Raw genomic sequence first — 20,519 nt, 5'->3', positions numbered from 1 at the left:
ACACTCTCACCAGGTGGCAGCACATGGTCAGCACCCTGCTATACACACTCTCACCAGGTGGTGGCACATGGTCAGCACCCTGCTATACACACTCTCACCAGGGGGGGCACATGGTCAGCATCCTGCTATACACATTCTCATCAGGTGGTGGCACATGGTCAGCACCCTGCTATACACACTCTCACCAGGTGGCAGCACATGGTCAGCACCCTGCTATACACACTCTCACCAGGTGGCAGCACATGGCCAGCACCCTGCTATACACACTCTCACCAGGTGGTGGCACATGGTCAGCACCCTGCTATACACACTCTCACCAGGAGGCGGCACATGGTCAGCATCCTGCTATACACATTCTCACCAGGTGGCAGCATATGGTCAGCACCCTGCTATACACACTCTCACCAGGTGGCAGCACATGGTCAGCACCCTGCTATACACACTCTCACCAGGAGGCGGCACATGGTCAGCATCCTGCTATACACATTCTCACCAGGTGGTGGCACATGGTCAGCACCCTGCTATACACACTCTCACCAGGTGGCGGCACATGGTCAGCACCCTGCTATACACACTCTCACCAGGTGGCAGCACATGGTCAGCACCCTGCTATACACACTCTCACCAGGTGGTGGCACATGGTCAGCACCCTGCTATACACACTCTCACCAGGTGGTGGCACATGGTCAGCACCCTGCTATACACACTCTCACCAGGTGGCGGCACATGGTCAGCACCCTGCTATACACACTCTCACCAGGTGGCGGCACATGGTCAGCACCCTGCTATACACACTCTCACCAGGTGGCAGCACATGGTCAGCACCCTGCTATACACACTCTCACCAGGTGGCAGCACATGGTCAGCATCCTGCTTTATACACATTCTCACCAGGTGGCAGCACATGGTCAGCACCCTGCTATACACACTCTCACCAGGTGGCAGCACATGGTCAGCACTCTGCTATACACACTCTCACCTGGTGGCGGCACATGGTCAGCACCCGGCTATACACACTCTCACCAGGTGGTGGCACATGGTCAGCACCCTGCTATACACACTCTCACCAGAAGGCGGTACATGGTCAGCACCCTGCTATACACACTCTCACCAGGTGGTGGCACATGGTCAGCACCCTGCTATACACACTCTCACCAGGAGGCGGTACATGGTCAGCACCCTGCTATACACACTCTCACCAGGTGGTGGCACATGGTCACCACCCTGCTACACACTCTCACCTGGTGGCAGCACATGGTCAGCACCCTGCTATACACACTCTCACCTGGTGGCAGCACATGGTCAGTACCCTGCTATACACACTCTCACCAGGTGGCACATGGTCAGCACCCTGCTATACACACTCTCACCAGGGGGGACACATGGTCAGCACCCTGCTATACACACTCTCACCAGGTGGCAGCACATGGTCAGCACCCTGCTATACACACTCTCACCTGGTGGCAGCACATGGTCAGCACCCTGCTATACACACTCTCACCAGGTGGTGGCACATGGTCAGCACCCTGCTATACATACTCTCACCAGGTGGTGGCACATGGTCAGCACCCTGCTATACACACTCTCACCAGAGGGCGGCACATGGTCAGCATCCTGCTATACACATTCTCACCAGGTGGTGGCACATGGTCAGCACCCTGCTATACACACTCTCACCAGAGGGTGGCACATGGTCAGCATCCTGCTATACACATTCTCACCAGGTGGTGGCACATGGTCAGCACCCCGCTATACACACTCTCACCAAGTGGCGGCACATGGTCAGCACCCTGCTATACACACTCTCACCAGGTGGCAGCACATGGTCAGCACTCTGCTATACACACTCTCACCAGGTGGCGGCACATGGTCAGCACCCTGCTATACACACTCTCACCAGGTGGCGGCACATGGTCAGCACCCTGCTATACACACTCTCACCAGGTGGCAGCACATGGTCAGCACCCTGCTATACACACTCTCACCAGGTGGCAGCAAATGGTCAGCATCCTGCTTTATACACATTCTCACCAGGTGGCAGCACATGGTCAGCACCCTGCTATACACACTCTCACCAGGTGGCGGCACATGGTCAGCACCCGGCGATACACACTCTCACCAGGTGGCAGCACATGGTCAGCACCCTGCTATACATACTCTCACCAGGTGGTGGCACATGGTCAGCACCCTGCTATACACACTCTCACCAGAGGGCGGCACATGGTCAGCACCCTGCTATACGCACTCTCACCAGGTGGCAGTACATGGTCAGCACCCTGCTATACACACTCTCACCAGGTGGCAGCATATGGTCAGCACCCTGCTACACACTCTCACCTGGTGGCAGCACATGGTCAGCATCCTGCTATACACATTCTCACCAGGTGGTGGCACATGGTCAGCACCCTGCTATACACACTCTCACCAGAGGGTGGCACATGGTCAGCATCCTGCTATACACATTCTCACCAGGTGGTGGCACATGGTCAGCACCCCGCTATACACACTCTCACCAAGTGGCGGCACATGGTCAGCACCCTGCTATACACACTCTCACCAGGTGGCAGCACATGGTCAGCACTCTGCTATACACACTCTCACCAGGTGGCGGCACATGGTCAGCACCCTGCAATACACACTCTCACCAGGTAGTAGCACATGGTCAGCACCCTGCTATACACACTCTCACCAGGTGGCAGCACATGGTCAGCACCCTGCTATACACACTCTCACCAGGTGGCGGCACATGGTCAGCACCCTGCTATACACACTCTCACCAGGTGGCAGCACATGGTCAGCACCCTGCTATACACACTCTCACCAGGAGGCGGCACATGGTCAGCATCCTGCTATACACATTCTCACCAGGTGGTGGCACATAGTCAGCACCCTGCGATACACACTCTCACCAGGTGGCAGCACATGGTCAGCACCCTGCTATACACACTCTCACCAGGTGGCGGCACATGGTCAGCACCCTGCTATACACACTCTCACCAGGTGGCGGCACATGGTCAGCACCCTGCTATACACACTCTCACCAGGTGGTGGCACATGGTCAGCACCCTGCTATACACACTCTCACCAGGTGGCGGCACATGGTCAGTACCCTGCTATACACACTCTCACCAGAGGGCGGCACATGGTCAGCACCCGGCTATACACACTCTCACCAGGTGGCACATGGTCAGTACCCTGCTATACACACTCTCACCAGGTGGCACATGGTCAGCACCCTGCTATACACACTCTCACCAGGTGGTGGCACATGGTCAGCACCCTGCTATACACACTAACACCAGGGGGGGCACATGGTCAGCACCCTGCTATACACACTCTCACCAGGTGGCGGCACATGGTCAGCACCCTGCTATACACACTCTCACCAGGTGGCAGCACATGGTCAGCACCCTGCTATACACACTCTCACCAGGTGGTGGCACATGGTCAGCACCCTGCTATACACAACCTCACCAGGTGGTGGCACATGGTCAGCACCCTGCTATACACACTCTCACCAGGGGGGGCACATGGTCAGCACCCTGCTATACACACTCTCACCAGGTGGCGGCACATGGTCAGCACCCTGCTATACACACTCTCACCAGGTGGCAGTACATGGTCAGCACCCTGCTATACACACTCTCACCAGGTGCCAGCACATGGTCAGCACCCTGCTATACACACTCTCACCAGGTGGCGGCACATGGTCAGCACCCTGCTATACACACTCTCACCAGGTGGCAGCACATGGTCAGCACTCTGCTATACGCACTCTCACCAGGTGGCGGAAAATGGTCAGCACCCTGCTATACACACTCTCACCAGGGGGGACACATGGTCAGCACCCGGCTATACACACTCTCACCAGGTGGCAGCACATGGTCAGCACCTATTCAGTAAGTTTTTAGGCGAAACTCCCTAACACTGCTACTGTCTCCTGAGCACACCCTAGTGGCTGCCTCGCAAGCGCTGTGAGCCTGACAAGAGAAAAGCGCTATACAAATACTGGAATTATTATTATTGTACATATATTCATGTAGATAGTGCTCAGATCAGAATTAACAAAGGCAGCCGCTAGTGACCTGGGTGTATCTATGTTTACTGTTCCTGACCATTCAGCACTTCATGTGGCGCTGTGGCTTAGTTGGTTAAAGCGCCTGTCTAGTAAACAGGAGATCCTGAGTTCGAATCTCAGCAGTGCCTTGTTTTTCTGATTCCCAGTGATGAGGAGAGAGGTTATTTGCTGGGCAGAACTAGAAATAGTCAATGGATTGTTAATGACTTCAGTTTGGATACAAATTCTATGCAGCTTACAATCAGGCCTATCCCAACAGGCAGGAGGTTTATTTGATCGTCCCAATTCCAAGGTTCATGTAATTTGCATTAAGTATGCGCCCGAGTCAGACTCATTAGCATCTTACTGACCAGCCCTACTAATGACTACCTTAAAGTGGACCTGAACTCAGAACTTCCTCTCTGCTCTAAAAGATACGCAACAGCATAACATTTCTTTGTTACAGCTGATACAAATCCTGCAATACATCTGTGGTATCTCTATGGAAGCAGACGTAGGGTTAACATACTGTGTTTACAAATTAGCTGCTCTGCAGAGGCAGCAAGCTGATAAACTTCAGGGATCAAATTACAACTTGTGATTAGTCACAGATGAGGGGGAATTAAACAGGCTAAACTCTCTAAATACATACAGGGTGCATTTTTGTAGGTTTTCCTTCTGGCCTGTGCAAGAGTTCAGGTCTACTTGAGGCCCCATTCACACTTAAAAGCGCAAAACGCCGGTGATTACCGCCGGCGTTTTGCGGGAGTGATTTTTTTCCGGAAAAAAAAAAAAATCACTGGACACTGCAGCTATTTTTCCGCGATCGCGTTTAGCACTTTTATAGCACTGAAACGCGATCGCGGGGAAATCGGCTGAAAATGGTGCAGGCTACACGTTTGCGTTTGGCGATTAACGCAAATCGCCCAAGTAAGAACGGCTCCCATTGGCTTACATTGACAGACAGGGTCAGGAGCCAATGAAAGCGGCTCCGGAACGGCTTACAGGAACTCTGCCGTCATAGAGACGGCAGAGTGGGTGGCCCAGGATCCAGACGTGCGGCGAAGACTGGTATGTGCGGCGATTTGTCGGTATTCCGCTAGGATTCTGCCGTTTCTGTACCAGTGGTCTCTGGTCCTTAAAGAGAACCCGAGGTGTGATTAAAGAATGTTATCTGCATACAGAGGCTGGATCTGCCTATACAGCCCAGCCTCTGTTGCTATCCCAAACCCCACTAAGGTCCCCCTGCACTCTGCTATCCCTCATAAATCACAGCCGTGCTGTGAGGCTGTGTTTACATCTGTAATGTCAGTCTCAGCTACTCCCCCACCTCCTGCATAGCTCCAGTCCCTGCCCCCGTCCCTTCCCTCCAATCAGCAGGGAGGGAAGGGATGCAGGTGGGGACTGGAGTTCTGCAGGAGGCGGGGAGAGCAGCAGACTGACACTATAGAGATAAACACAGCCAGCTCTGACAAGCTGTTTGTCAGCAGCGTGGCTGTGATTTATGAGGGATTGCAGAGTGCAGGGGGACCTTAGGGGGGTTTGGGATAGCAACAGAGGCTGGGCTGTATAGGCAGATCCAGCCTCTGTATGCAGATAATATTCTTCAAACCCACCTTGGGTTCTCTTTAAGGGGGCAGAGACCGCTGGTGCTTAAGTGGTTAAGCTGCATACATTTGCATTGAAAATGTGCACACTCGTCAGAAGACTTGCACCTCATCGACCGTCGCTAGTTATCAGATAAGAATGGACAGCGGGACTGGACGGCGTAGCTGCAGTAGTCTAGCATCGTTCGGTACTTATCCGTTAGCCGGGCGCATCCGGCAGGTGGCGCTAATTACTATTCTCCCTCCAGGCCGCCATGAATAGTAGGGAAAGATGTAACTCTGGTGGAGTTCTGTCGCCACCTAGAGGATGCGCCCGGCTAATGGATAAGTACCCATCGTTCTTAGCCCATATGAGCAAGCAGTCGCTGTGGGTGCCAGGACTTTCTTTCAGCGATGCATACAGTCAATGAAAAGTATGCTCCACTGTACTGTTAATGGGGGAGTTATGCAGTAAATGCACTGCATGAAGCGTGCTGTGATAACGCATTCTGTTAGACCGCACTGCAACGGCTGCACTGTGAACGTTGCATTGCGACGTTCTGCATTACAATGCACTTCTATGCCCCACTATAAACCTAGCCTAATATTTACCTCTTTTTCTCATTGGATGTAGTATAATGGAATTGCTTTTGTTCACTTTAGGGTGTATAGAGTACTTTTTAAGACAAATTCACCAATAAAAAAATACCGGTTCTCTCGTATATAAATGTAGCATATAAAAAAAAAACAAAAAAAAAACACAAAGAGTAGAATTTCATACACAGATCCTCACTGCTTAGGAGAACTCATGGTGAAGCATGTGATCAGTTTGATCAGCTGATAGATTTGTAAGTTTCTGATTGGCTGGTCACGATCATGTGCTAAACCAGGAAATCATGACAGCAAATCAGAACCTTACAAATCTATCAGCTGATCAAACTGATCACATGCCTCTCCAGGAGTGCTCCTAAGTATTGGCATCCCTAAGCACCACTCATTATTTAACCGCTCTAGGACTCCGTCACGGCAATGGGCGTGGCCAGGGGCTGGCTTTTGCAGAAGATCGCGCGCATCTCCTGCTCGGTAGGCTCCGCCTTCAGTCTACCAGCGGCGATCGACGCTCGGAGACTGTTAGACCGTCTAATTACCCTGTACAGCGCTGCGATCTGAGGCAGCGCTGTACTGGGGACAGTCGTGTGACACGGCTGTCCCCTCTGCAACTGCGGAAGTGATCCGCTGTCATAAGCTGAAGCCTATGACAGCCGATCACGCTGATTGGCTGGCGGGGGGAGGGAGGGGAAGTTTAAAATTAAAAATATTATAAAAATCCCTTGTGTGCTGAGTTGTGCGGCCCTGCAGCAAGCCCTTAACGCTGCAGTGGCCATTTTTGTGAGAAATAGCCTGGTCTTTAGGGGGGGTAAAGCCTGTTGTCCTGAAGAGGTTAAAGGACAATTTAACTAAAATGAATGTAGAGGCAGCCATATTTATTTCCTTTTAAACAATACCAGTTGCCTGGCAATCCTGCTGGTCTGTTTGGCTGCAGTAGTGTCTGAATCACACCAGAAACAAGCATGCAGATAATCTTGTCAGATCTGACAATAATGTCAGAAACACCTGATCTGCTGCATGTTTGTTCAGGGGCTATGGCTGAAAGTATTAGAGGCAGAGGATCAGCAGGACAGCCAGGCAACTGGTATTGCTTAACAGGAAATAAATATGGCAGCCTCCATACCCCTCTCACTACAGTTGTCCTTTAAAGAGGATCTGAGCACAGAACTTCCTCTCTGCTCTAAAAGATAAGTAACAGCATATTAACCTTTACAGAAAAACATTTGTTTGTTACAGCTGATACAAGTCCTGCAATACATCTGCAGTGTGTCTACTTCCTGCTTTTATAAAGCAGACATATTGTTATCATCCTGTGTTTACCAATTAGCTGCTCTTTCGTGGCAGTCAGCTGACACAGCTGAGAGATCAAATTACACTTGTGATTAGTCACAGATGAGGCGGAATTAGACAGGCTAAACTCTCATACAGGGTACATTTCTCTAGGTTTTCCTTCTGTTCTGTGCAAGAGTTCAGGTCTACTTTATCAGGCCCTATGTTTAACCACTTGAGGACCGCAGTGTTAAACCCCCCTAAAGACCAGGCTATTTTTTCTTTAACTGGCCACTGCAGCTTTAAGGCCTCGCTGCAGGGCCGCACAGCACATCACACGAGTGATCGCCCCCTTCCTTTTACCCCCAACAACAGAGCTCTCTGCTGGGGTCTGATCGCTCCAAAGTGGTTTATTTTTTTTATATAAATATTTATTTTATTTTTTAATAAAAATTGCCTTTTTTAATTTGGTTTCCCCTGCTCCCTCCCTCCGCCAGCCAATCAGGACCTGACGCCATTTGGCGTTATGTTAGACGGTCCCGGGGCTGCCGCCGCGGCCCATTGGTGTGGAGCAGTCGTAAAGTAGTTAACCACTTAAGCCCGAAGGGTTGAAATTTTTTTACATCCGAGCAACTTTCACCCCCCATTCATTTGCCAATAACTTTATCACTACTCATCACAATTAATTGATCTATATCTTGTTTTTTCCGCCACCAATTAGGCTTTCTGTGGGTGGTATATTTTGCTAAGAGCCACTTTACTGTAAATGCATTTTAACAGGAAGAATAAGAAAAAAATGGAAAAAAATCATTATTTCTCAGTTTTCAGCCATTATAGTTTTAAAATAATACATGCCTCCATAATTAAAACTCACGTATTGTATTTGCCCATGTGCCCCGGGTATTTCACCGTTAAAATTATGTCCCTATCACAATGTATGGCGACAATATTTTATTTGGAAATAAAGGTGCATTTTTTTCCGTTTTGCGTCCATCACTGTTTAGAAGCCCATAATTTATTAAATCATATTGATATACTCCTTTGACATGAATATTTAAAAAGTTCAGACCCTTAGGTAACTATTTTATTTGTGTGCTAGGCACTGTACATACACATGTTTATCTCATCATGTCACATGTCACTTCAGGTATCCTTTAACATGCCAGCGTAGCTATACCACACCACATAGAAGTGCACTTTAATGTCCAGCAGATGGCGCTGTGTGACTCACCTCAGCAGCGTGCTTGTGCAGTCACTGTGCTGCTCCAGAGGCCTGTCCACATCGCCTGAAAGAAGAGACACACATGAATAGGGCTTCAGGTCGTTGTGTCCTCTGACACACTACATGTCTATCGCTTACCATGAAGAGGCGCCGTGCTTCCCAGGGTTAGCATGTTCTTCAGGTGACCCCTCAGGGACTCCATCTGGGAGATGTAAGAAGATGCCTCCTGTAGGAACAACACAACCTTCGTTAAAGTAATCGTCCCCCCCCGCCCCCCAAAAAAAGCGTTTCACTTACCTAGGGCTTCTACCAGCCCCATGCAGCCATCCTGTGCCCTTGTAGTCACTCACTGCTGCTCTGGTCCCCCACCGCCAGCTAGTTTAGTTTTTGGCGACCTCGGGTTCGGCGGGCCGCATTGCGTACATTTTTATGCATTCCCGCTAGGGCAAGAACATTAACAAATACATTTTTACGTGTTAGCGGTGCAACGCATAAAAATGTACGCGTCCTGCTGACCCCGAGGTCGGCAAGAACTAAACTAGCTGGCCGTGGGGGACTGGAGCAGCAGTGAGTATGAGGGCACAGGACGGCTGCATGGGGCTGGTAGAAGCCCCAGGTAACTGAAACACTTTTTTTTTTTTTTTTTTTTTGCCGGACAATTCCTCTAAAGCGGAATGAAACACAGCAATTCATCTTTGCTCTAAAACATTATTTACAGCATATTATATACAACCAGCATTTTTATTTTTACTCGAACAGCATTTAAAGGGTTACACATAGGACAGGAAAGCTCAATGCCAGGAAAGCTGGACGCATCCATACTGGAGATAATGTTATCTTGTGTTTAATTGTATCAAGTGAGGAATGTAAACAAACACTTCTCTGACACTGCAGACTCTCCTGAACACCGTCAGAAAGTATTTCTGCTTATATTTCAAGACGAAAAAAAACAAAACAGTTATGAATAGTGTAATAGCAAAAAGTGTACTTTAGAAACTTGTAATTTCTAAATGAATAATACTTATGCACAAAAGCAAATTATAACTGTATGGTATATAAAAAGTAGGAAAACATGTTTTAATTGAATATTATGTCAGGGTTTTATACCACTTCAAAGGGACCCTTAGGCCTGAGCTGTTCTTAAAATCAAAATAGGGACATCCCCTCCCCCCTCACACCGTAGGGTACATGGCATCTTCCATGGTCCCGCTGTCAGGTAATCTGACGACTTCCAAGCAAATCAGATTATTCATATATCCAGCACTTAGATTGGCTTTGGGGACATATGTTCCCATTCACCAATCTGTCTTGTAAGTAACTGCCGCTCGTGCATGTGCCGCGTATCAGTGGCAGAAGACAAGTATCGACACCCTGGGACAATAAGTGAAGTCCCACAGGGCTTAGATATACTGCCCCACCAACAAGAAGAGGTTAAAGTTATGTAACAAAGTTTCACCCCAAGTAGTACCAGCGCTGAAAACCAAACATGACACTGAGTACTTGCCTTATGCGAGGATGCTTCCACACCCTCCTGCAGCCTCCGGGACATTTCATCTGCAAGCTCGTCCACTTCAGAAGTCATGGCCGGCTTCTGTTCTCCTGAGGAAATATTGTTGGGAGCCCCCTCCGAATCCTCTTCATCAAGCTCTCGGCTGAGTCTCAGGGAGGCGTAGAGCTGGGTGGTGACTTGTGACGAAGATGTGCGTCTCATGGAGGGTGAGAAGAGGGTGAAGAGGGCAGGTGGAGGAGAGGAGGAGCCAGGGATGGAGCGGTGGGGAGATGGGGGAGAAGACAGCGGAAGAGGCTCTATGCCACTGAGGAGTGAGGAGTCTTGTAGTGAGAAGGCATGGGACAGAGCCATGAAATAACAAAAAAGCTGAAAGTACAGAGAGGGAGAAATAATTAATTTAATTATAGTTTGGTGTCCCAAAATGTAAAAAAAGATAAAACTGCATGCTCTCAACAGAGTTAGAAAAATGACTACTTCAGAGTGGAGTCTACCCTTTCCAGCTGACTGCTGATTTTCCTATGATCTGGTTTCTGTGAAGCTGTACATACTGTATGTATGACATAACCATCAAAAAGCTACAAAGTATCGTATTTTTGGGCATATACGCTGTGGACTAAGAGTAAGAACGGTGCTGTGACATATTGTATGTGACACACACAGACACACACACACACACGAACCTGAACCAAGTAAAATCATTTAAAGAGTAACTGTCAGGCTGCAAAAGCTAATTTAAACCTCTATTCTCCTGTGTTAAACAGTTTAGAAGGAAGCCAAAAAGGCAATACTGAAGTTAAAAATCTCTCTTACTTTTGATGTGTGCTGACAGCAAGGCTCTGTATTCCCAAGCTCTTAAAAGGACGAGAGGCCGCATAACATACTGCAAAGCATTCTGGCGCCCTCCCCTCGGCTGCTAGTGAGAAGTTACAGGCTCAAGTTACAACAGCATGTAACTCAGTCCAGCACACAGCACTGATAAATCTCCGGGCAGATTACACTGCAGGAGTCCGCTATTGTTCCTAGCCACATGGCTAATTAATATTCACTGCACAGTAGTGTTATTCATTAAGATGTTTTTTGTGAGTGGAATCATCAGGAAGCAGGGAGGATATGACATTACAATTGGCTTCATAGGAGACAGACAAACATGGAACCTGCCATGAGCTGTCAGGAGCATCATTCTCTGCAAATCCTATATAAAGATTCTGTGAAGTACAAATGTGGACAGTGAAATGCATATGTAATGTAAGTACAGCCAATATTTAGCTACTGATATATGTGTTTATTTTCTCTGAGACCTTATACCTAACAGCTCCTCTTTAAAACTAGTGACCTAAGCCCGTTTAAGAATGGGCTCTAGGTCTGTCGCCGTGCCGACAGACCACCGCGAGCACACACACGCCCGCCCAGCCCGCCTTCTGGCCCCTGCATCCAGTCCCAACGGCTGTGTCAGTGCAGGACATGCGCAATAGCGCAAAAGCACTGACACACGGACATGGGACGCAGGGACACTGGTACTTTATTAGGTAGGATAAACACATGATGTACCTGCAAATGAATATTACATACATACCTCGCCATCAGTTCTGCTCACCATTTTTTTCTTGCAATGATTCCTTCCAGTTCTGACAAGATTTTGTCAGAACTGAAATATATCAGTTTCTGTCAGTTATATATCAGTTGCTGTTAGTTATAACTGAAAGGACAACTGATGTGCAAAGTAATGTCCATGTTTCCCTATGGCTCAAGCGGGCAATATTACAGATAACATTATGCTGACCAGGAAGCTGTTATGGGGTAATGGCCATTTTCAAAATGGATGACGGAGAATTACATTGATCACAGTGGACAAACAGGAAGCAGAAGAGGAGAAAGCGATTGACGAGTACACTCTGCTGGAGGCAAGTATGACCTGTGTATGTTTATTTTAACTTTTAATTTTCAGTTGAGGTTTGCTTAAAAGACAAACCTTAGAGTCAGTTTATGTGTATTTTAAAGGGAACCGAAGTGAGAGTTACCATATTTTTCGGACTATAAGACGAATATAAGACGCATCTAGGTTTAGAGGCCAAATAAACGGGGGAAAAAAATATACTGAACCTGGTGCGTCCATATTCTAGGAGCATCTTGTACATGTTCTACCCCAATTATTGTGTCCCCTTGTACCTCATGTGCCCCCCATGTGTCCGCTGATGTTTCTACTGCTCTTCATGAATAAACAGAAAACAGCAGCACTGCTTACCTAATCGACCGTAACCTGCGGCGATTAGAGACCTCTCCCTCACCGTTCACCTAGTACCGGTTTCTTGTGATTGCATCATCAGCAGAAGCCAGCACTAGGGGAGCTGTGAGAGTAAGGAGAGGTCTCGGATCACTGTGAACTAAGATGGATGAGGTGAGCCGTGCTGCCGCTGCTTGCATTCGTAGACGCAGGGGGACACAGGGGGAGTGGCAGACACAGGGGACAACACAGGGTGTCCCCGACATCGAGGTGAGTTGGTGGTTCATATCGGGAGGCGTTCGTAAGTCGGAGGCTCCCTGTATGTGGAATATAAGACGCATTTTTTGGGGGAGAAAAAGTGCGCCTTATATTCTGAAAAATATGGTACTTTTGATAGATTCGATTTTTAATTCGATAGAGACATTAAATCAAAGAAACAAACGTGTTAAAATAGGGGGCCATCTTGATTGTTGCAGCTGATTACATGGAGGACAGGACATTCCATGAGACATAGAACAGAAGTGTTTAGAAGACAGTTGCACTCCGTTTGAAGTTCCCAAAGCACAGGAAAAAAATATCTTGGCAGCGGTGGGATTCGAACCCACGCCCCCGAAGAGACTGGAGCCTTAATCCAGCGCCTTAGACCGCTCGGCCACGCTACCTATCAATGACATTCTTCATGTGACACTAAGAACAGTGGCGACCTGTACCGTACCTAGTTCCACAGAGATCTGGCCGTTTTAAAGAGAACCTGAACTGAAAATAAAAATTCAAAATAACCATACACAGGTCATACTTACCTCCTGCGTAGTCTACTCATCAATCTTTTTTTCCTCTCCTACATCCCATTTGTCCACTGTGATCAACGGAATTCTCCGTCCTCCATTTTAAAAATGGCTATTACCCCATAACAGCTTCCTGGTCAGCACACTGTTAAACTGTAATATCACCCACTTGAGCCATAGGGAAACATGGACATTACCTTGCACATTCAGTTGTAACTGACAGTTGCTGATATATAACTGACAGCAACTGGTCTATTTCACTTGTGACAAAATATTGTCAGAACTAGAAGGTATCACTGTAAGAAGAAAATGGTGAGCTTCTGAGAGGAACTGACTGTGAGGTTAGTATGTAATATTCATTTGCAGCTACGTCATGTGTTTATCTTAAATAATTTTACTCGCTTCAGGTTCCCTTTAGGGCTCGTTTCCACTATTGCGGTGCGTAATCGCCTGGATTCCACCGCTGATGAAATGCGATTCCCCATGCGTGTTTTGCTGCGAATTCCCATAGGTGAGGGTATATGCGATTTTAACCATGTCACTGCCTGTGTGAATTTACATTGGTACCTATGCGAATTCGCGGCAAAAAACGCATGGGGAAACCGCATGCATTCCACTCGCAGGCGAATTCTGCGGCTCTTTTGTGCGTTTTTTGACAGCTGAAAAAAAATGCACCTCAACAACGCTACAGTGGAAACAGGCCCATCCACTTGCATTACATGTGCGAATCCGCATGCGTTGGACGCATGCAGATTCGCGATAGTGGAAATGAGCCCTCAAGGCCCCTTTCCACTTTTTTTTTCCCTTTCGTCGGTTCTTGCAAATGCACCACAATCGCACCATACACTCAACGGATCGCAGCGATAAGCGATATTGTGGTAGTTCAGAGTGGAAAGAATCAAGATCGCATTTCTTACTGGAAAAGGGCCCTTAAAGAGACACTGAAGCGAAAAAAAAATGATGATATTATGATTTGTATGTGTAGTACAGCTAGGAAATAAAACATTAAGATCAGATACATCAGTCTAATTGTTTCCAGTACAGGAAGAGTTAAGAAACTCCAGTTGTTATCTCTATGCAAACAAGCCATTAACTCTCTGACTAAGTTTAGTCATGGAGAGGGCTGTTATCTGACTTTTATTATCTCAACTGTTTTCTTTTTCTCTGCTAGAGGAGAGGTCATTACTTCACAGACTGCTCTGAAAGAATCATTTTGAATGCTGAATGTTGTGTAATCTGCACATATATAGAATGATGCAATGTTAGAAAAAACACTATATACCTGAAAATAAAAATATGAGAATATTTTCTTTGCTGCTAATCTTCTAGTAATTATTCATAGTACACAACCAATTCACTATATCATATATTTTTTTTCGCTTCAGTGTCTCTTTAAGGACCAGAACATTTTTTTTTTTAATAAAAATTGCCTCATTGCCCAGATCTCATTAGACAGTTTAGTTAGCAAAACAGAATTTGATCAGGCGTCTACCGTAATTGTTGATGGTATAATAGTACAGAAAGCAGAAATGTTGCATTATATCCACTCTGGGAGACTACAATGCAGAAACGTTAGGTTCCCATACTAGTTTTCCTGGAATGAATGCCTTATACCAGTTCAACAAATCTACACTATGAAATTTTCTGGCAGATTTACTGTAAGATCGATTATTTCCAACATGTCTCATCTGATTTCCAATCGATTTTCCATTGCGTGCACGCTCCCGCTCGTGTCTCTGGGAGCATACTGCGCAGTACAAGAAAACCTTGTATTGCGCCTGCGCAGTAAGCTCGCGGAGATGCGAGCGGGAGCGCGCACTATTCTTTGTCTTGTTAGACAAATAATTGACTGGTGCCGGCGGAGGAGGACAACGCGGGACATGACAGCTACAGGGGACTGATAGAAGCCCCTGGTAAGAATCCATTGTTTATTGCAGCACTCCACAGAACACCTTTCAGTAGAGGGAAGCTTCTGGATGCTCCAGAGGCTTGCCATGCCCTCCTCGACCACTCCGCTGCATACTAAGATGTTCTTCCCTGCCGCAAATGTTAGTATAAATATGGCCCGACACTAACTCTGTGTATATACACCTTTCTGCAGGAAGCCCCTTTGAGAGACTAAAAGTGCTGCGAGTGCATCGATTAGACTCTATAACGTCCCGATGAAAAAAGTGTACTATGTATATATGTAAAAATTGCGCAAGGCAACAAGCATCTATAGGACGCTGTGGCTTAGTTGGTTAAAGCGCCTGTCTAGTAAACAGGAGATCCTGAGTTCGAATCTCAGCAGTGCCTATGTTTTCCCTCCTGTGAGGACAAATCTGCTCCACTCATAAAAGAAGTGCCACCTTATGCAGAATGCCAGGAAAGATGGAGAGTGCTGTTTACTCAATGAGATAGGCATTGATGATGCGAAGCCACTCATTGCATGTCAGGCATAAATCAATTCTTTATTTTTATCTGGTAAACAAGTAATAAGGATGCTAATCAGGCAATCCAAAAGTTAAAATCGCTATTACTTTTCTTGTTGATAAATAATCATTCCCCAATTTACCTGACTCTTATTTGGTACACAAAAAGGAAGTTGCAGGGAATGCTGGGTGGTCTTTTTTTAATTTTCTACTTTCCCCTCAGACTTAACTAATGCAGCCTGATTGGCTGAAGCCTCTTTCCCTCCTTAAACACCTAGGGCTTGATTCACAAAGCCGTGTAAACTGTTTAGCACGGGTGTGCTAAACAGTTAGCACCTGAAGTGCCGTTCGCGGACTTTTGCGCGCGCAAAGTGCAGCGATTCACGCGGTCGCGTACTTTTGCGCACGCAATTTGCGCAAGCAAAAGTCCTCGATTGCGTGAATCGCAGCACTTTGCGCGTGGAAAACTCCACGAACGGCACTTCACGTGCTAACTGTTTAGCACACTCGTGCTAAACAGTTTACACAGCTTTGTGAATCAAGCCCAAGGAGTACTTCTCATTTTGTCTTTCACTCCAAAACTAAACTTATAAAGGATACAGAGACTGACATAATCCCTTTTAAACAATGCACATTCCCTGGCTGCCCTGCTGATCGTTTGCCTCTAATACTTTTAGCCAGAGCCCGTGAACAAGCATGCAGATCAAAAGTTTATGACTTAACCTCCTTGGCGGTAATCCCGAGCTGAGCTCGGGGTATGCCGCCGGAGGTCGCCGCTCAGGCCCTGCTGGGCCGATTCCAATTCTGTAAAAAGCAGCACACGCAGCCGGCACTTTGCCAGCCGCGTGTGCTGCCCGATCGCCGCCGCTCCGCGGCGATCCGCCGCGTGCAGCGGCGAAAGAGGGTCCCCCCAGCCGCCCGAGCCCAGCGCAGCCGGAACAAACAGTTCCGGCCGGCGCTAGGGGCTGGATCGGGCGGCTCTGACGTCAGGACGTCGACTGACGTCCATGACGTCACTCCGCTCGTCGCCATGGCGACGAGGAAAGCGAAACAAGATAGGCCGCTCATTGCGGCCTATCTTGTTACTTTCGATTGCCGGAGGCGATCGAAAGTACGCTTCCGGAGCGCCCTCTAGTGGGCTTTCATGCAGCCAACTTTCAGTTGGCTGCATGAAATTTTTTTTTTTTAATTTAAAAAAAACCCTCCCGCAGCCTCCCTGGCAAAATAAATAAACCGCCAGGGAGGTTAAAGTGGATCCGAGATCAAATGTGGGGTCATCAGTAATGGCCTCCTTACATATTAAATAGTCCATTTTGCTCCCTAAAATGTTTTTCTCTCCCTCTCCTATTAGGGCCCCTTTCCATTGATTAGTGATACAAATGTGGCTACCTCGTTGCATCGGGGAGATGCGGAAGCGTATGGAGGGGACGGCGGGCGGATGTGGCCATGCGAGAATCTGCAGCATGCTGCAGATCTCATAGACTATCATTGCAATTTGCAGAAATTGATCTTTTGCAGATACTGATCTGTTGCATGTGTACAGCATCTGTGTGTGCAGCATCTTGCAAGGATTTCTGTCTGATGGGGAGTTCAGCTCCATAGAATAGACTGTGTAGGTATGGCTCTCATACTACATGGAAGGGTGTAAAATTGGTCTAAGATCTTTCATTTATCTTTCAAGTGTGTACACAGCTTTACCCTCTAATGTAATTAGCCTCTAGGTAGTAGTGTTGTACTTTGTATTTATACTGCTGCCCGTGCACGTTTTTTTTGGGGGTATTTTTTTTAACCTCGGATATGCTTTAAGTTTGAATGCATTTGCCGCATGCTTGTTTCAGGTGTGTGATTCATATACTACTGATACATTAAAGATCAGCAGGACAGCCAGGCAACTGGTATTGTTTAAAAGGAAATTAGTATGGTAGCCTCCATATACTTCTCATTTCAGTTGCCCTTTAAAGAGAACCCGAGGTGGGTTTGAATAATATTATCAGCATACAGAGGCTGGATCTGCCTATACAGCCCAGCCTCTGTTGCTATCCCAAACCCCCCTAAGGTCCCCCTGCACTCTGCAATCCCTCATAAATCACAGCCAGTCTTGTCAGAGCTGGCTGTGTTTATCTCTATAGTGTCAGTCTGCTGCTCTCCCCGCCTCCTGCAGAACTCCAGTCCCCGCCTGCATCCCTTCCCTCCCTGTTGATTGGAGGGAAGGGACGGTGGCAGGGACCAGAGCTATGCAGGAGGCGGGGGAGCAGCTGAGACTGACACTACAGATGTAAACACAGCCTCACAGCATGGCTGTGATTTATGAGGGATTGCAGAGTGCAGGGGGACCTTAGGGGGGTTTGGGATAGCAACAGAGGCTGCACTGTATAGGCAGATCCAGCCTCTGTATGCAGATAACATTCTTTAAACACACCTCGGTTCTCTTTAAAGAGAATCTGAAGCCAGATTAAAAGTTGGTCGTGGATTTTGCAGGGAGGATTTGCGGGGTAAAGACCCCTCGTTATGCCGTGGGATAGCAAACATGCTCCTGCTGAATATAAGATAAAAAGCCATTTTTAATCTGGCTTCAGACTCTCTTTAAGTGACAGAGACATAGGAACATTTGAATGTACATTGCATTTCACTCAGTAATTGTCTTGTATGTATGTGCTTACATGTATGTTATTATTTATTTTATTTTGATAGCGGTCTTTTAATAAAAAAAAATGAATGGAAGGCAAATTAAAAAGAAAGAAGTTTATAATGCACAATAAAAAACAAAACTTGGCAGCGGTGGGATTCGAACCCACGCCTCCAGAGAGACTGGAGCCTAAATCCAGCGCCTTAGACCGCTCGGCCACGCTACCTGTGTGCAACCAGCACCCAGAAAGGTTGAGGCAGTCTACTAGACCCAGCAAACATTTTTCTGGCTTAAAGGACAACTGAAGTGAGAAGACTATAGAGCCTTCCATATTTATTTCCTTAAAGGGATCCTAAACTGAGAAGGATATGGATTTTTCCTTTTAAAATAATACCAGTTGCCTGACTCTCCTGCTGATCCTGTGTCTCTAATACATTTACCAACAGCCCCTGAACAAACATGCAGATCATGTGCTCTGACTGAAGTCAGACTGAATTAGCTGCATGCTCGTTTCAGGTGTGTGATTCAGCCACTACTGCAGCCAAAGAGATCAGCAGGGCTGCCAGGCAACTGGTATTGTTTAAAAGGAAGCATCCATATCCCTCTCAGTTAAGGTTCCCTTTTAAACAATACCAGTTGCCTGGCAGCCCTTCTGATCTAGTTGGCTGCAGTAGTGTCTGAATCACACCAGAAACAAGCATGCAGCTAATCTTGTCCGATTTTATAATAATTTCAGAAAAATCTGATCTATTGCCTGCTTGTTCAGGGCCTATGCCTAAAAGTATTAGTGGCAGAGGATCAACCGGGATAGCCAGGCAACTGGTATTGTTTAAAATGAAATAAATATGGCAGTCCCCATATCCCTCTCGCTTCAGTTGTCCTTTAAAGAGAACCCGAGGTGTGTTTAAAGAATGTTATCTGCATACAGAGGCTGGATCTGCCTATACAGCCCAGCCTCTGTTGCTATCCCAAACCCCCCTAAGGTCCCCCTGCACTCTGCAAACCCCCATAAATCACAGCCGTGCTGTGAGGCTGTGTTTACATCTGTAGTGTCAGTCTCAGCTGCTCCCCCGCCTCCTGCATAGCTCCGGTCCCAGCCCCCGTCCCTTCCCTCCAATCAGCAGGGAGGGAAGGGATGCAGGCGGGGACTGGAGTTCTGCAGGAGGCGGGGAGAGCAGCAGACTGACACTATAGAGATAAACACAGCCAGCTCTGACAAGCTGTTTGTCAGCAGCGTGGCTGTGATTTATGAGGGATTGCAGAGTGCGGGGGGACCTTAGGGGGGGGGGGGGGGGGTTGGGATAGCAACAGAGGCTGGGCTGTATAGGCAGATCCAGCCTCTGTATGCAGATAATATTCTTCAAACCCACCTCGGGTTCTCTTTAAAGGACAACTGAAGCGAGAGGGATATGCAGGCTGCCATATTTATTTCATTTTAAACAATACCAGTTGCCTGGCTATCCTGCTGATCCTCTGCCTCTAATAAAGTGAACCAGAGATGAAAATAAACTAATGAGATAAATTGGATCTGTCCAACTCCTAAAAATGACCCTTTTAGATATCTCAAGGTTTTATTTTATGTATAAACATTTACAAAGCAGATTTAATATTTTATAGTCTCTGCTCAACTTCAGTGTTTCAAGAGTCCCAGAGGGAATATACATGAACTATTGACCTTTTTATCTTTCCCCCACACAGTAAAAAGCCCAGTCAGTTCCATACCCAATTATAGAATGTTTGCAGGGAAAAAAGAAAAGGCGCACAGCATAAGTGTCTGTATGCTTGCCACTGTGTGTACACATGTCTATGTCATCAGGTCACATGTCATCTCTGGCACACTTTACAGCGGATCCGAGATGAAAACCGAACTAGGACAAGTAACTTGTCTATATATCTTCTCTAAAGTTTAGATAGTTTACACAGCAAATCTAGCTGCAAACAGCTTCAAAAATGTATGATTATTTATTCCTGTGAGACAATGAGGGCAGCCATGTTCTGTTTATCCCATTGTCACAGGATGAGGGCTGGAGATGCTATCAGCTTGCTTGTGTGTATATTCAGCCCCTTCTCCTCCTCCCTCCTCCCCTCTGCCTCTGAAATCAATGGCTAGTAACCTACATGGCTACATGGACATCCAAAACAGCAGTCTGTTTGCATACATGGGTAAAGAACACCAGGAAAATATTGTCAATACTGCAGATATTCTAAAAAACACTTTACCCA

At 47.2% G+C, this 20,519-nt stretch overlaps 1 protein-coding gene and 4 non-coding genes across 5 annotated transcripts in view; 2 read left to right on the top strand and 3 right to left on the bottom strand.

The window, feature by feature from the left end:
- Nucleotides 1-20,519, bottom strand: part of CNTROB (centrobin, centriole duplication and spindle assembly protein) — an 83,381-nt gene that overhangs the window by 57,164 nt on the left and 5,698 nt on the right. The window contains exons 2-4 of the mRNA XM_068274016.1: nucleotides 10,248-10,619; nucleotides 8,882-8,969; nucleotides 8,753-8,807 (exon numbers count right to left, since the gene is read on the bottom strand). Coding sequence (XP_068130117.1) covers nucleotides 8,753-8,807; nucleotides 8,882-8,969; nucleotides 10,248-10,604 — 500 coding nt within the window. The 5' untranslated portion in view covers nucleotides 10,605-10,619. The remainder of the gene's footprint in view (nucleotides 1-8,752; nucleotides 8,808-8,881; nucleotides 8,970-10,247; nucleotides 10,620-20,519) is intronic.
- TRNAT-AGU (transfer RNA threonine (anticodon AGU)) lies at nucleotides 4,133-4,206 on the top strand. Its single transcript has one exon. It is a non-coding gene; the product is annotated as a tRNA-Thr (tRNA).
- Nucleotides 13,055-13,136, bottom strand: TRNAL-AAG (transfer RNA leucine (anticodon AAG)). Its single transcript has one exon. It is a non-coding gene; the product is annotated as a tRNA-Leu (tRNA).
- TRNAT-AGU (transfer RNA threonine (anticodon AGU)) lies at nucleotides 15,480-15,554 on the top strand. Its single transcript has one exon. It is a non-coding gene; the product is annotated as a tRNA-Thr (tRNA).
- On the bottom strand, nucleotides 18,441-18,522 carry TRNAL-UAG (transfer RNA leucine (anticodon UAG)). The gene has a single exon. It is a non-coding gene; the product is annotated as a tRNA-Leu (tRNA).

This window comes from Hyperolius riggenbachi, chromosome 3 (genome assembly GCF_040937935.1).
Source record: "Hyperolius riggenbachi isolate aHypRig1 chromosome 3, aHypRig1.pri, whole genome shotgun sequence".
NCBI classification, from domain to species: domain Eukaryota; kingdom Metazoa; phylum Chordata; class Amphibia; order Anura; family Hyperoliidae; genus Hyperolius; species Hyperolius riggenbachi.
This window is presented reverse-complemented; position numbering and strand designations above follow the sequence as displayed.